Raw genomic sequence first — 15,533 nt, forward strand, 5'->3', positions numbered from 1 at the left:
TAATAAAAATGTTTTGGAATTAAACAGTGCTGATGGTTGCATAACTGTTAATATAATAAAACCATTGAATTGTACACTTTAACAAGGCAAATTTTATAGTATGTGACATATCTCAATTTTTTTTTTATTATTATTATTATTTTTTTATTGCTTAAAGTATTACAAAGGGTATTACATATGTGTCCATTTTATCCCCCCGCCCTAGACAGTCCCCTAGCCTCCCCTATCCCCCAATGTCTTATGTCCACTGGTTATGCTTCTATGCATGCATACAAGTCCTTTAGTTGATCTCTTACCCCCCTACCTCCTGCCCCGCAACCCTCCCCGGCCTTCCTGCTGCAGTTTGACAATCTGTTTGAGGCAGCTCTGCCTCTGTATCTATTATTGTTCAAAAGTTTATAATGGTCTCTATTATCCATGAATGAGTGAGATCATGTGGTATTTTTCCTTCATTGACTGGCTTATTTCACTTAGCATAATGCTCTCCAGTTCCATCCATGACGTTGCAAATGGTAAGAGTTCTGAAGAGACTATCTTGGCTCCATTGTATGTCCTTGCCTCCTTTGTCAAATATTAATTGAGCATATTGGTTCGGGCCAATTTCTGGGCTCTCTATTCTATTCCATTGATCTGTATGCCTGTTCTTGTGCCAGTATCAGGCAGTTTTGAGAACAGTGGCTTTGTAATACAGCTTGATATCTGGTATTGAGATCCCACCTACTTTGTTCTTTCTCAGGATTGCTGCAGCTATTCGGGGTCTTTTTTTATTTCAGATGAATTTTTGGAGAGTTCGTTCTAGATCTGTGAAGTATGCCGTTGGTATTTTAATGGGAAGTGCATTGAATTTATAGATTGCTTTGGGTAATATGGACATTTTAATGATGTTGATTCTACCAATCCATGAACACGGTATGTTCTTCCATCTGTTTATGTCTTCCTCTATCTCTTTTTTCCAAGTCCTGTAGTTTTCTGAGTAGAGGTCTTTTACCTCTTTAGTTAAGTTTATTCCTAGGTAGCTTAATTTTTTTGGTGCGATGGTGAATGGGATTGTTTTATAATCTCTATTTCTGAAAGTTCACTATTGGTGTATAGAAATGCCTCAGATTTCTTGGGGTTAATTTTGTATCCTGCTACATTGCCAAATTCATGTATTAAGTCTAGTAGCTTTTTGATGGAGTCTCTAGGGTTTTGTATGTATAATATCATGTCATCTGCAAATAAGGACAGTTTTACTTCCTCTTTTCCAATTTGGATGCCTTTTATTTCTTCTTCTTGCCTAATTGCGATGGCTAATACTAAACTGATACTGGCACAAGAACAGGCATATAGATCAATGGAATAGAATAGAGAGCCCAGAAATTGACCTGAACAATATGCTCAATTAATATTTGACAAAGGAGGCAAGAACATACAATGGAGTCAAGATAGTCTCTTCGATAAATGGTGTTGGGAAAATTGGACAGATACATGCAAAAAAATGAAACTAGACCACCAACTTACACCATACACAAAAATGAACTCAAAAGGGATAAAGGACTTAAATGTATGTCGGGAAACCATAAAAATATTAGAGGAATCCAAAGGCAACAAAATCTCAGACATATGCAGAAGCAATTTCTCCACTGATACAGCTCCTAGGGCATTGGAAACTAAAGAGAAAATAAACAAATGGGACTACATCAAAATAAAAAGCTTCTGCACAGCAAAGGAAACCATCAACAAAACAACAAGAAAGCCCATTGCGGCGGGGCGACGGAGCGGATTTAGGCCGCTGTCCTCTTGGGGGTCGCCGCCGCCATGGCTAGTCAGTCGCAGGGCATCCAGCAGCTGCTGCAGGCCAAGAAACGGGCTGCCGAGAAGGTGTCCGAGGCCCGCAAGCGAAAGAACCGGAGGCTGAAGCAGGCCAAAGAAGAGGCTCAGGCAGAAATTGAACAGTACCGCCTGCAGAGGGAGAAGGAATTCAAGGCCAAGGAAGCTGCGGCTCTGGGATCCCACGGCAGTTGCAGCACTGAAATGGAGAAGGAAACCCAGGAGAAGATGCTCATCCTCCAGACCTACTTCCGGCAGAACAGGGATGAAGTCCTGGACAACCTCTTGGCCTTTGTGTGTGACATCCGGCCAGAAATCCATTAAAACTACCGCATAAGTGGATAGGGAAGAGAAAGAAGCACCTGTTCTATGGGTTGGCATCTTATATGCCTCCATGGAATATGAAGCTTTTGCAAAGCTTGAGTTATAATCTTGTGAAAAGGCATTAAATTATTTCTGTGTACTGTATAGTAGGTCCTTTTGCTTTTGGGAGAACAGCAAATCTAGTTTCTTTCTATAAACTTAGAGTAGAGTTTATCCAAAGATTTCATCTTTTTACCTCATATTTCTTAGAAAGTTAATGAGTATACTTTGTTTTTCTATGCCTTTTAACTGAAGCAACATATAAATATATATAACAATACTGACTTTTTCTTTTTTAGACATGGTAAGAAACACTTTTTTTTTTTTAAGAAAGAAAGGGATTAAATTAATTTTTTCCCTTAAGCTTTCTTGAAGGTCAGGGGCTTTATCTATGAAAAAGTAGTAAATAGTTGTTTGTAACCTGTGTAAAGCAGCAGCCAGCCTTAAAATACGAGTAGTCCTTTCTGGTGAAGGGTTAGAACAATGAATAGTAGTATAATTGTTTGGGCTGCTTTTAGTATTAATCCAAATTACTAGATGATAGAATTCAAGAACTTGTTACATGTTGTTACTTGGTGTACTGATAATCATTTAAAAGTAAAGACTTTGTCATGCAAAAAAAAAAGAAAAAGAAAGCCCATTGCAATGGGAGAACATAGTTGCCAATGTTATCACTGATAAGGGCTTAATCTCCAACATTTATAGGGAACTCATACAACTTAACAAAAGGAAGATAAACAATCCAATCAAAAAATGGGCAAAGGATCTAAATAGACACTTTTCAAAAGAGGGCATTCAGAAAGCCAAGAGACATATGAAAACATGCTCAAAGTCACTAATCATCCGAGAGATGCAAATCAAAACAATAATGAGGTACCATCTCACACCTGTCAGAATGGCTATCATCAACAAATCAACAAATGACAAGTGCTGGAGAGGATGTGGAAAAAAAGGAACACTCGTGCACTGCTGGTGGGAATGCAGACTGGTGAAGCCACTATGGAAGACAGTATGGAGTTTCCTCAAAAAACTAAAACTGGAACTCCCATGTGACCCAGTGACCCCACTTCCAGGAATATATCCCAAGAAAACAGAAACACCAATCAGAAAGGATATATGCACCTCTATGTTCATAGCAGCACAATTCACCATAGCTAAGATCTGGAAACAGCCTAAGTGCCCATCAGTAGATGAATGGATTAGAAAATTGTGCTATATCTACACGATGGAATACTATGCTGCTGTAAAAAAAAAGGAAGTCTTACCATTTGCAACAGCATGGATGGAACTGGAGAGCATTATGCTAAGTGAAATAAGCCAGTCAATGAAGGAAAAATACCACATGATTTCACTCATTTATGGATAATAAAGACCATTATAAACTGATGAACAAAAGTAGATATAAAGGAAGAGCAGCCTCGAACAGACTGTCAAACTACAGCGGGAAGGCCAGGGAGGGTTGGGGGGGCGGGAGGGGGGTAAGAGATCAACTGAAGGACTTGTATGCATGCATGCATATAAGCATAACCAATGGACATAAGACACTGGGGCGTAGGGGAGGCCAGGGGATTATCAAGGGCGGGGGGAAAAATGAGACATATGTAATACTCTTTGTAATACTTTAAGCAATAAAACAATTTTTAAAAAAAGAGAGAGAGATTTGATGTATTTAAACTGTCTAAGCCTCAGTTTTCTCATTTGTAAAATGATGAGGTTAAAATGATCCTAAAAGTTCCTTCCAGCTGTCATTCTTTTGTGACTCTCATTTTGCATTTTATTCTTTTCAACTGTTGCTGTTCTCAGTACTCAGGAGCCAAATTTGATTGCTAAATCTTGGTGACTTACTATGCTGACAAAAAAAGTGGGGGAAGGGGGAGGCTCTGCAAAAAGGCACAGGGCTCAGAAACTCAGCTGCTGGGCATTGCACCAAAGCCATTTTCTATTCTTAGCATTTTCTACAGTGACACCTTCTGGCCATAGAAGCACTAGAAGCCGGATTAGGTTATCTTCCAACCATTCAGAAAATAAAGATGAAAGTATCCAGCTGCTCCGCCCTCTTCACCCATCCAACCTTGAGCCCTATCTTCAGACCCTGTTAGAAAGACTTGGGTTGAATTTCTTTCATTTCTATTTCATTGGATTCTATAGTCCATCTCTCATATCCTCAACACAAATCCTTTTCATTTAGAGAATGCTCTAAAACTTATGAAGGGCTTTCTCACACATCACCTCATTTGATACTCACTAGTTCTTCCCTGGGCCTAAGGTGTTCTGTTTGGGAACCAGATCTCAGAAAGCTAAGACTAAGGCAGACCCAGCACATCAAGGCACAATAGTTAGGATTACATTTTCACTGATTCATAGTGGGATTTGAGGCAAGTCATCTAAACTCTCTTGGCTTCAACTTTCACAAACAACAAATAAGAAGTTTAGCCCAAAAGATCTTCCTTCCTCAAAAACTCTTTTAGGCTTATTTCAAAACAAACTCCTCTCTCAAAAGCCATGTATTGAATCTTCAGAAGTAAGGTTCGAGGTTCCCTCTAAAGCAGTGATCCCAGATTCACATTTTAATTAGCTGGGAAACATGAACAGTTTCTATTATACTAATGTCTGGGTTCCACCCATCTGAGATTCTAATTTAATTACTCCAGCATGTGGTGATTCAAATGTATAGCCAACGTGGAAAGCACTTCTTTAGGGTCCACCATGGTTTCCTGTGGGATTTTCACATCAGAATGCTATTATCTGGAGTTTTTTCTTCCCTCTCAAGCTTCCCCTAATGGGCATTCAAATGGGCTTTTCCGGCAGTTGGATTCTTGTCCATATACCTGTGGTCTCTCTTTATTATGCTACTATGACAGCACTTCCTTCTCCCATCATGTTGCAAAGACATATGAGGCACATACTGAAGTGGGACTAGAGGGACTTGTTACTAATAGACACAAAATGAAGACTATAAAATTGCCTAGTGCATTCATATTAACAATAAAAATGGCACATTTATCCTTGGATAGAGGCTAAAGACCAGGAAAGTAAACAGGGAGGTGTTCCAAGGACAAGCATGTCTTTGCTATAACAGAAGATTTATATACAACAAAGTTCAGGGTTTTAGAGGCACTCCCTTACTAACGTCATCTGTGGGCACAGTCAGTTTCCAAATGCTGTCACTGCAAGTAAGTGATGTGTCCATTCATCTTTTATTAGTCACTCACTTTAACATTCAAATAAATGCCAGCATTTCACGAAGGAAATAGCATAATCGCACGGAGTTGGAACATAATTACAGTTGGTATAATGATCTCCAATGAGGCCTTAATCTTATCAACCTAGGACTGAGCTTGCTTCATCAGTAGGCTGAGAACCAAGTGAGCCATCTTCTCTGTTACTGCCCTAGCCACCGACCAGCCTGGGTCATAAGAAAAGAATTCCAGTCCTACATCTTGGGATCAGAGCATAATCCTCAGGACCTTTAAACTCTTTCTATTCATGCTCCCAACAAAAATGTTTTATTGTGAAACATTTGTTAGGAATCTTTGCATAAAAAGAAAAATCATTCAAAATCCCTGACTTCAAGAAGCTCAGAGTCTAATGGAGAAAATACACAAGTCCTTGCATTTCTCCTTAAAGTCCTCTGTTCAGTCCCAGGCCCTGAACTCTGATTCTGATTCTGGCCTCTCTAACCTCCATCTCCCACAACAGCCTGGTCCACCTGTTCTAGAGGAGGGACAGCGTGACCTGGATGGGTGAATTTGTCCTACTGGGGCTCTCCAGTGGCAGGTAAACACAGGCTGGACTTTTTGTCCTATAAGGGGCTATCTATCAGCTGACCCTGCTGGCTCATCACCCTGCTGATCTGGCTGGATGCCCAAGTGCACCTGCCCATGTACTTCTTCCTCTGCAACCACTTGGTGGTGGGCATCTGCTACACCTCCAATGTGGTCCCCCAGATGCTTGTGCACTTCCTCCCAGAGAAGAAGACTATCTCCTTTGCCCAATGGGGATCCCAGCTCTTCTTGCTAGCCCTGGGGAAAGGGGCAAGAGAATCAGGCTCCTTCTGCTGGGCTCTAGGGCTTATAACCACGACATTATGGTCTATGACCCGAAAAATAGCATGAATGTTGTACAACCATTCACATCAAAAGACACAGGGAGCTCTGATGGGGTAACTCAGTTGGTTGGAACATACACCAAAAAGGTTGCAGGTTCGATTCTCAGTCAGGGCATATACCTAGGTTTCAGGTTTGATCCCTTTGTAATACTTTAAGCAATAAAACAAAATTTTTTTTAAAAGACAACAATCAAAAAAATAAAAATAAATAAATAAATAAATAAATAAAAATAAAAACAACTAACTGCACAGTAATTGAAGCAAACTATTTTAAAACATTTAAACAAAGATTTAATAAGACCATTATTTTACTTTTTTAAAAAAACAAAAAGAGGTTCAATAGTTTTTTGACACAAACTAAATGAAATTCTTGAATGTTTGTTTTTCAGAACAAAAGTACATGTTTATTCTATTCACATGTGACTTGGTGACATTTGCTTGAGGGGGAAGAATAAATCTGGAAAAAGTCTGGCTGCCACTTAGACTTCAGAGAGGAGAAAATAAGAAATAGAACAACGGAAATATCAATTAAAAAAGAGATGGGGGTAGTGTAAAGAAACCTTTCAGCGGCTTTAACAAAATTAAAGCCAAATTACCCAAGCTTTGGTATGAGGCAAAGAATCTCCACAAAAGGAAGAGCATTTAGACCTCACAGCCCAGCCACTGTCTACCACAACTGTCCCTTAGTAGTAACCTTGACATTATCCTCGCGAAGGTTGTGGCTTCCCCATCTACACCCTAATTCAGTTGTGGACAATATTTTTCCTTAATTTCCCATTAGGTTTTCAAGATAAGATAGTATACTTAATCAAGACATTTAACTGAAGAGTATTATTTTGTTTTAAGGCTTCCTCTCAACACAGAGTATACAAACATAGAGAATAGCACAAAATTTTCTATTCTGACCTTCTGGACAATATTGGCTCTCTGGGATCCATGGGGCCCTATTTTAATAGTGTCCCAATAGAGGTATCATGCTCAGAGTGTTCCCGGATTTTGTTCTCCTTCTCTCCTTTCAAAGGAGGAGCCCACACAATGATCCAGTAGACATCTACCTATGAAGATATTTCCATGTAATGGGCTGTGGTTCTGTCATCCTCACTTGAGTCTCTTCTGAGGATCAGAATAAGTAGACCATGGCACCTAGACCAGCCAGAAGCCCCTGGCCAACAGAAGTAGCTGCCTGAACACCGCTCGAAGCCTGGGGCTGCTGAGGATGAGGATAAAGGGATGGACAGAGGTGCACAGGTAGGTTACAATTTGCCATGGCCAGAACCAGTCATTCTCTGAGGAAAAGAAACCTACAGTATCAATGATCAGGGACATGAAAGACAGAATGTAAAGAATGAGGAAGAAGATGAGTGACCTCAGAGCTCTGGTGTGAGCCTGGGTGCTGGCGTCTTGCAGGCTGTGGGCACTTTGCCGCATTGTCCGAGCGTGTCTCCTCAAAGAATGAATCAACAATGCAGTCGAGACCAGAAAAACAGAGCAAGGAATTGAAAACAAGGCAAATTTGAGGGGTAGGAAATAGTGAATATCCATGCTCATGGCCCTCTCCATGTAGGTCATATTCTCATAAGCTTCTCTAATAAAGAAACCTTGATTCAAAGCATAGTCTCCCCAAAAGAAGAACAGGGTGACGATGGTGGAGGTCAGGAGAGAGCCCAGCAGAAGCCAGGGCACTGACCCTGGGAACCTCCACTTCAGCCAGAGGAAGGTAGGGTGGGTGAGGTTAGCAATCTTCATGCAGAAGAGGACACTGAGCCAGGTACCGAACCAGAAGGTGGCTGAATTCAGGAAGTCCCATTGGAGTCTAACGAGCTGCCCTGCAAGACTCTTGTTGAACTCCTCCAGGTGGAAGAAGGCGTAAAAGTTGTGCACCATTCCAACCCACTGTAGGCAGAAACGGGAGGCACCCAAGCTAATGAGGATCATGTCAGAAGGGAGCAGCCTCCCAAGCCGCCTCCATTCTCTGCTCAGCACCAGCACAATGAAGCCATTGGCCAGGATTCCCAGGAGACACAGCAGGACAAAGAGCAGCATGAAGAGGACTGTGAATGCTGGCTGCATTTTGGCCCCTCCTCTGGTCACCACCCCTGCGCCTTGGTCCTTGGCCTCCTTATTACCCCTACTCACAGTCCTTCTTTTGATTTTTCCTCAGGGGATGTGAAAAGAATGCTCAGGCTCTGCATCTGAGCCAGAGCTCACTTAAAAGGAAGATGCTTGGCTATGGCTATGGAGGAAAGGTGAACTTGGCTCACCTTTCCTCTCAGGATGCAAATTTCTCCCAGGCTCAGTTACCATTATGCTACCAACTGCCCCTGATTTGGTTTTTCTGGTTTTGCCTACATGTTGCCGTGGTTAACATCAATGTAGAGGGCTTCTCAGGGAGTCTGTGACTGAGTTTCATCCTTCTTATGTCATCCTTGGGCCCTGTAAACACACACCTCCCCATCAGGTCATTCTCAAGATATTAAGTATATAAGCAAGAAGTACAGAGAGACATTCATATGGCCAAGACCTAAGCAAATACTAAAGTCTGTATCTAGCCAAGCTTTCCTGTTACATGTCCATCCTTACCTAGGAGTAGTCACCCCCTTCAAGCTCAGATACCTTTGTAGCAAACCTCTTCTTAAATCCTTCTTGGCCCCTGAGGTATAAATGATTGACAATGTTTAAACTAGCTTTATGCTTCCAGTGAGAGAATTCATTTCCTCATGGTTATGAGACTGAGAGCATCTGCTTCTTGCTGGATGTCAGCTGAAGGTCAACCTCATGTCGTAGTGGCTGCCTGAAGTCTTTACCAAATGGACTGTTTCAACATGGAGGCTCAAGTCAGCAAAGTGAGTCTCTAGAGAGAGTCTTAAATATCAAAATGTAATCACAGGTGTGACATCCTATCACCTTTGTTATATTCTATTGGCTAGATGCAAGTCACATTCCCCACAGACACTCAAACAGAGGGGGTTATACAATGGTGAGGATACCAGGGGTGGGGGACATGAGGGGCCAACTTAGAGTCTGTCTACCACACTGAGATACTAAAGCTTACAAGGCATGTGTGAATACTGTCCTCCAACACCAAAATTAAAAAGAGATCCCAGCCCTAACTGGGTAGCTTAGTTGGCGTCGTCCAAATATGCCAAGGTTGCAGGCTAGATCTCTGGTGAGGGCACATACAAGAATCAACCAATGAATGCATAAATAAATGGAACAACAAATTGACCTCTTCCTCCCACCCCCGCCCTGCTTCCTCTCTCTCTAAAATCAATAAAAATTATTTTAAAAGAGAGATCCCTATGAGACCATGTTAAAAATAAAAATAGGATGGACCTGAAGAGCATTATGCTAAGCTAAATAAGCCAGTCAGAGAAAGATAAATATCACATGATCTCACTCATTTGTGGAATAAAATGAACAACATAAACTAATGAACAAAAATAGATCCAGAGACAGAGAAACACCAAACGAACCATCAAACCTCAGAGGGAAGCAGGGGAGGGCAACGGAGGGGAGGGGGCTTGTAAGAAATCACAGGACTTGTTTGCATGCATATTAGCATAACCAATGGATGTGGATACAGGGGCGATGGGAGCTTGTCCTGGGGGGGTGGGAGTGGCCAGGGAGGGGTCAATGGGGAGAAAAGGAGACACATGTAATATTTTAAACAAAAAAAAAGAAATTAAAATAGATTCAAGTCAATCCATACTCAAATGTTTTCTGTTTAATATATCAAATTTGTGCTTCTTCCACATTTGTTTAAAACATTTTTATGTTTGTGTGCCATAAAAAAGTCAGCTAAGACAATTAGTCATACAAATAATATAAAAGTTATTATCACCACAGCATGAATGTATAATTGTAGTAAAAATAATTCACAATAAAAAGAGAGGGCCCATTGAAATTAGGTGAATATGGATTTTTCTCACTCTCAGATATCTGTTCCTTATACAGTTTTCACATTCATTCATTCACTCAACCCATATTTATTGAGCACTTATACACACAGGGCACCTATTCACTGGGGACAACAGCAAACTAAAGAGGTGGGATTCCTGCTTTTATGGAATCTGCAGTCCAATGGAAGGTAACAGACAATAAGAAAACACAGGAACAAGACACTTTCACATAATAATTGGTGCTTTGAAGAAAATAGAAGAGTAGGCTTGCTGGAGAATGGCAGGAGAGGAAAAAGTGGTTTTCTCAGGGGGTAACCTAGCCTGAGAAGCCTGAACAACTAGAGCTTTTCCATGTATAACTGGACATATTCATAATACCACAAACTATAATTTTATATCATTCTCTTTCACCATTCTTTTTAACTTTATTTGGCAGGGAATCTCCTGCCAGAAAATAAGAACTCCAGCAGACCATATGACTTTTCCCTTTATTCTTATCAAATAGGTTGTCCCAAGATCACTTCAAATCACAAAACATACTCAAACCAGAAGCTGGGCATTGCTGTACAATATATGAATATTACATAACTAGATAACTGCAGCTTCAACCCATGTAGTGTGGGCTATGCAGAGGGGGAATGGAAAAAGGGCAGGAAGGCTTCCACTTGGACTAGAACCAAAGTAATCTGGCTTTGTACTCTGTAGGCCTGGCAAGTGTTTATGCTGATTCTCTCCCTCATGGGACCTTTTCAGGGATCTCGAAGTTCCCAGTCTCCACTGGGCCTACTCTCCTTCAATGGGGAGATGGCATCTTTATTTTGAGTGACCCTCAGGATTCCTTTGTAACCCCCACTCATTTATCACCAAATTGCTGCTACTGGAGTTTCCACACTCTAGTAGGCAGCCCTATTAGTCAGATCTCAGGACACTCTCACACACATGCTCTCTTCTGTGTGACTCACAGCTGACCCCCTAACCCTGCTCCATAACCTTTTAACTTCTCATAGTTACACCCTGCTCCCAAACCCTAATGGGGCCACATTTTCCTGACTCCACTCCAAAGTTAGCCAGTCAGTCTATATCAGTGATTCCCAAAGTGGGCGCTACCGCCCCCTGGTGGGCGCTGCAGCGATCCAGGGGGGCAGTGATGGCCACAGGTGGATTTGTTTTAACTTTTTTTGTATTACCTTTCTATTCTGAGTTCAATAAATAGTTTCATAATTTCAAACTTCAATGTTTCTAATTTACACCTTTCTTTACTATATTTTACGAAAAAGGTAGAAATATTAATACATATATCTTTCTGTTTAATTGCTATTAAAATTTTTTTAAATTTTTAAAATTTTTAATTTCCAGGGGGCGCTGAGTAATATTTTTTCTGGAAAGGGGGCGGTAGGCCAAATAAGTTTGGGAACCACTGGTCTATATCTCATTCTCTTAGTCCCCCAGGCAGAAACAAGCCCCTGATCCACTATGCTTCCCTGCTAAAGAAATAACAGTGAGCTTTGTGGTGGCCCCATGGAAGCTCTGGACCACCACCAGGTTGGGGGGGAGGGGAGACATTCCTAGTCCTCCTCTGCCAAATACAAAACAGGACTCATACCTAGCTGTTTCCAAACATTTACTCCTCAGACATCCTCTCTCTTTTACTGTCTCAACCCTTTTATTTTATCAAAGGATTTCAAGAGTATGGAACAGGTTTGTAACATTTCCTTTGAAAACCTGCATATCATGAATTGGCAACTCACTCTGAAATCTCCTATCATTAAATTTTTGTACCTGATAGAAATTTCAAATTTGAACATTGTGTTATTTAAGGGGCAAGGTCAAGAAAGTCTTGTTGGTCATGCTAAGAAATTTGGATATTATCCTAATGTAACTGGAAGCCATTAGAGGTTTTAAACTAGAAGTAGCGTGATCTACTGTGGTTTTAAACAGATTTTGGGGGCTATTGTGTAGAGCAGTGGTCGCCAACCTTTCAGCAACTGTTGATGTAGAGAATGGAATTGGGAGAGGCAAGGGTGGAAGAGAGCAGTCATAGGCTACTGCAATAGATCATGTACAAGCAGATGGTGCTTGTTCTCAAGAGAAAACACTGGAGGTGGTGAGCAGTGATAAGTTGCTGGCATATTTTGAAGGCAGATTAAAAAGACTGGCCTGATATGACGTTTTAAAAAAGAGAAATCAAGGATAAATCCTAAGTATTTTATCTCAGTAATTAGGAGAATTTTATGGAGTCATTCACTTAGATGAGAAAGACTAAGAGAAAAATGTTTGTGGGAGAAACTATTTTGGATATGTTAAGTTTGAGAAGCCTGTTAGATATCTAAGATGAGACATGAAGCAGACAATTGAAATTTAAGTCTGGATCTCAGTAAAGAGTTAAGGCTGGAGTAACAGGTTTGGGAGTCTTCAACACTAACATGGTATTTAAAGCCATTAAACTAGATGAGATCATGCGGGGGGGGGGGGGGGGGGCCGGGCCAGGGGGGATGGGGGAAAGTAGATGGAGTCTGTTAAGGGACTGTAAGTCATGCACCTTCAGCTTTTAGGGATTGAAAGTCAAAGGTTGCAGCAAAGAAGATTTGGCAGAGACTAACATTAGAGAGGGGTTCTATTCCAGGAGCTCCTGCTCAGGGACAAGGGGAAGAAGAAATAAGCAGTGGGGAGAGAGACATGAGAAAGATAAATGTGCTGAAGTGATCTGCACCCAGGGATTGTACGCTATGCTCTCTGGGGAGATGCCTTAGGGCAACCACTGCTAACATGTTCTAACTTTGAGAGACCCTTTGGTTGGAACTCAAGTCTAACACAGTAGAATGTTGGTGTTGAAACTGGCATCTGTCCTGTTCCTTACCCTGAGCAGAGAAACCCTATTTACAATTTATCCATTCAACAAAATCTATCCAGCATGTGCTGTTCGTTGGGCACTAGACCAGGCACATAGGTATAAACATTAACATAATCTTTTGAGAGAGATAGACAAGTAAACATATAATGACAATTCAGTACAATAAATAAAATAATAAATAATATTTACTCAGTGCTGCTATGCATCCTCATGTACTATTCTAAGTGCTTTACATATAATAATATTTTATACTTATAAAAACTCAATGAGTTTCTTTATACTGACAAAACAGATCCCGTTACTCTAAAACCTTACATATTTGTATTAGAAAAATAAGGGAGACTGGGTTTGAGTAAATAACATGGATGTGTTCCAGGATCCCAAACAACTATCAGTTTCTCCAATGAAGCTGCATGTCTGATGACATAAGCTTTCAATGACCTTCTATAGCAGTGGTTCTCAATCTTCCTAATGCCGTGACCCTTTAACACAGTTCCTCATGGTGTGGTGACCCCCAACCATAAAATTATTTTTGTTGCTACTTCATAACTGTAATTTTGCTACTGTTAGGAATCGTAATGTAAATATCTGATATGCAGGATGTATTTTCATTGTTACAAATTGAACATAATTAAAGCATAGTGATTAATCACAAAAACAATAAAAAAAATAAAAAAAAACAAATAAAAAAAAACTCAATGAGTTTCAAATATGATGCTGGGACAACTAGATACCCATATACAAAAGAATAAAATTGAACCTTTCATCACACCAAACAAAAATGAACTCAAAGTGCATTATAGATCGAAATATAAGAGCTAAAACTATGAAACTTTTCAAGATAAACATAAGAGTAAATCTTCAGCCCAGTCAGTGTGGCTCAGTTGGCTGAACATCATCCCATGCACCAGGAGGTCGCTGGTTCAATTCCTGGTCAGGGTACATGCCCAGGCTGTGAGCTCTATCCCCAGGAGGAAGTGTTCAGGAGGCACCCGATCAGTGATGTTTCTCTCTCATCTATATTTCTATCTCTCTATTCCTCTCCTTTCCTCTTTCTCTAAAAATTAACAAAAACATTTTTTAAAAAGAAAGAAAACAAAGGGCAGCCACATAATGAGAGAAAATATTTGCAAATCATATACCTGACAAGGAAGTTGCATCCAGAATATACAAAGAACATACAACTCAGCAATAAAAAGACAAGTAATTCAATTTAAAAATAGGTGGAGGATTTGAATAGACATTTCTCCAAAGATGATATGCAAAAGGCCAATAAGCACACTAAAAGATGTTCCACATTATTAGTCATTACAAAAATGAAAATCAAAACCATGAGATACCACTTCACATGCATTAGGGTGGTTAAAAGCAAAAAGAAAAGAAAAAAAATAGATAATAACAACTGTTGATGAGAGGGGAAAACCGAAACCTCATACCTTACGGTGGGATTGCAAAAAATGATACTGCTTCTTTGGAAAATTGCTTGGGTGCAGTTCCTCAAAATGTTAAACAGTTACCACATGACCCATAAATTCCATTCTACACCCAAGAAAAATGAAAATGTATGTCCAACAGAATCTTGTACATAAATGTTCATAACAGCATTATTCACAACTAGAGGCCCAGTGCACGGATTCATGCACAGGTGGGGTCCCTCAGCCTGGCCAGCACCCTCTCACAATCCAGGACCCCTCAGGAGATGTAGCAGTGCCGAAGCGGCAGGCAACCCGGGAGGAGCCCCAGCTGGGGCCAGGCGCAGCTCCACTGCCACTCATCCTAGCTCCACTGCACCTGCCACCACCACCACCACCCCTACCCCACCCCCCACCCATAGCACTGACACGGAGGCTGGAGAGGCTCCCACCGCGGCAGTTGTGCTCACCAGCCATGAGTCCAGCTTCTGGCTGAGCAGCACTCCCGCTGTGGAGCACACTGACCACCAGGGGGCAGCTCCTGTGTTAAGTGTCTGCCCCCTGGTGGTCAGTGATCATCATAGCAACCAGTCAACTGGTTGTTTGGGTCATTTGGTCATAACGGTCACTTAGGCTTTTATATATATAGATAGCCCTCAAATGGAAACAGCTCAAATATATATCAACTAATGAATGAATAAACAAAATGTGCTATGTCAATTAAGTAGAATATTATTTAGCAGTAATATTCTAGGGCAGCCGTGGGCAAACTATGGCCCACGGGCCGGATCCGGCCCGTTTGAAATGAATAAAACTAAAAAAAAAAAAAGACCGTACCCTTTTATGTAATGATGTTTACTTTGAATTTATATTAGTTCACACAAACACTCCATCCATGCTTTTGTTCCGGCCTTCCAGTCCAGTTTAAGAACCCATTGTGGCCCTCGAGTCAAAAAGTTTTCCCACCCCTGTTCTAGGGAGACGGGGAGGGGGAGGGGGAGGGAGAGAGGGAGAGGGAGAGGGAGAGGGAGAGGGAGGAGGAAGGGAAGGGGAAGGGGAAGGGGAAGGGGAAGGGGAAGGGGAAGGGGAAG

The 15,533-nt window shown here is 41.1% G+C and overlaps 2 protein-coding genes across 2 annotated transcripts; one reads left to right on the forward strand and one right to left on the reverse strand.

The window, feature by feature from the left end:
• The first annotated feature begins 1,761 nt into the window (after nt 1-1,761).
• On the forward strand, nt 1,762-2,797 carry LOC118666304 (V-type proton ATPase subunit G 1-like). The gene has a single exon (XM_036328463.1). It carries the CDS (start codon nt 1,798-1,800, stop codon nt 2,131-2,133), a length of 336 nt encoding a protein of 111 aa, XP_036184356.1. The 5' UTR covers nt 1,762-1,797; the 3' UTR covers nt 2,134-2,797.
• Nucleotides 2,798-7,423: 4,626 nt separating this feature from the next.
• LOC118665843 (taste receptor type 2 member 41-like) lies at nt 7,424-8,350 on the reverse strand. Its single transcript, XM_036327096.1, has one exon. It carries the CDS (start codon nt 8,348-8,350, stop codon nt 7,424-7,426), a length of 927 nt encoding a protein of 308 aa, XP_036182989.1.
• Nucleotides 8,351-15,533: the final 7,183 nt, after the last annotated feature.

Source organism: Myotis myotis, unplaced genomic scaffold, assembly GCF_014108235.1.
Source record: "Myotis myotis isolate mMyoMyo1 unplaced genomic scaffold, mMyoMyo1.p scaffold_m19_p_11, whole genome shotgun sequence".
NCBI classification, from domain to species: domain Eukaryota; kingdom Metazoa; phylum Chordata; class Mammalia; order Chiroptera; family Vespertilionidae; genus Myotis; species Myotis myotis.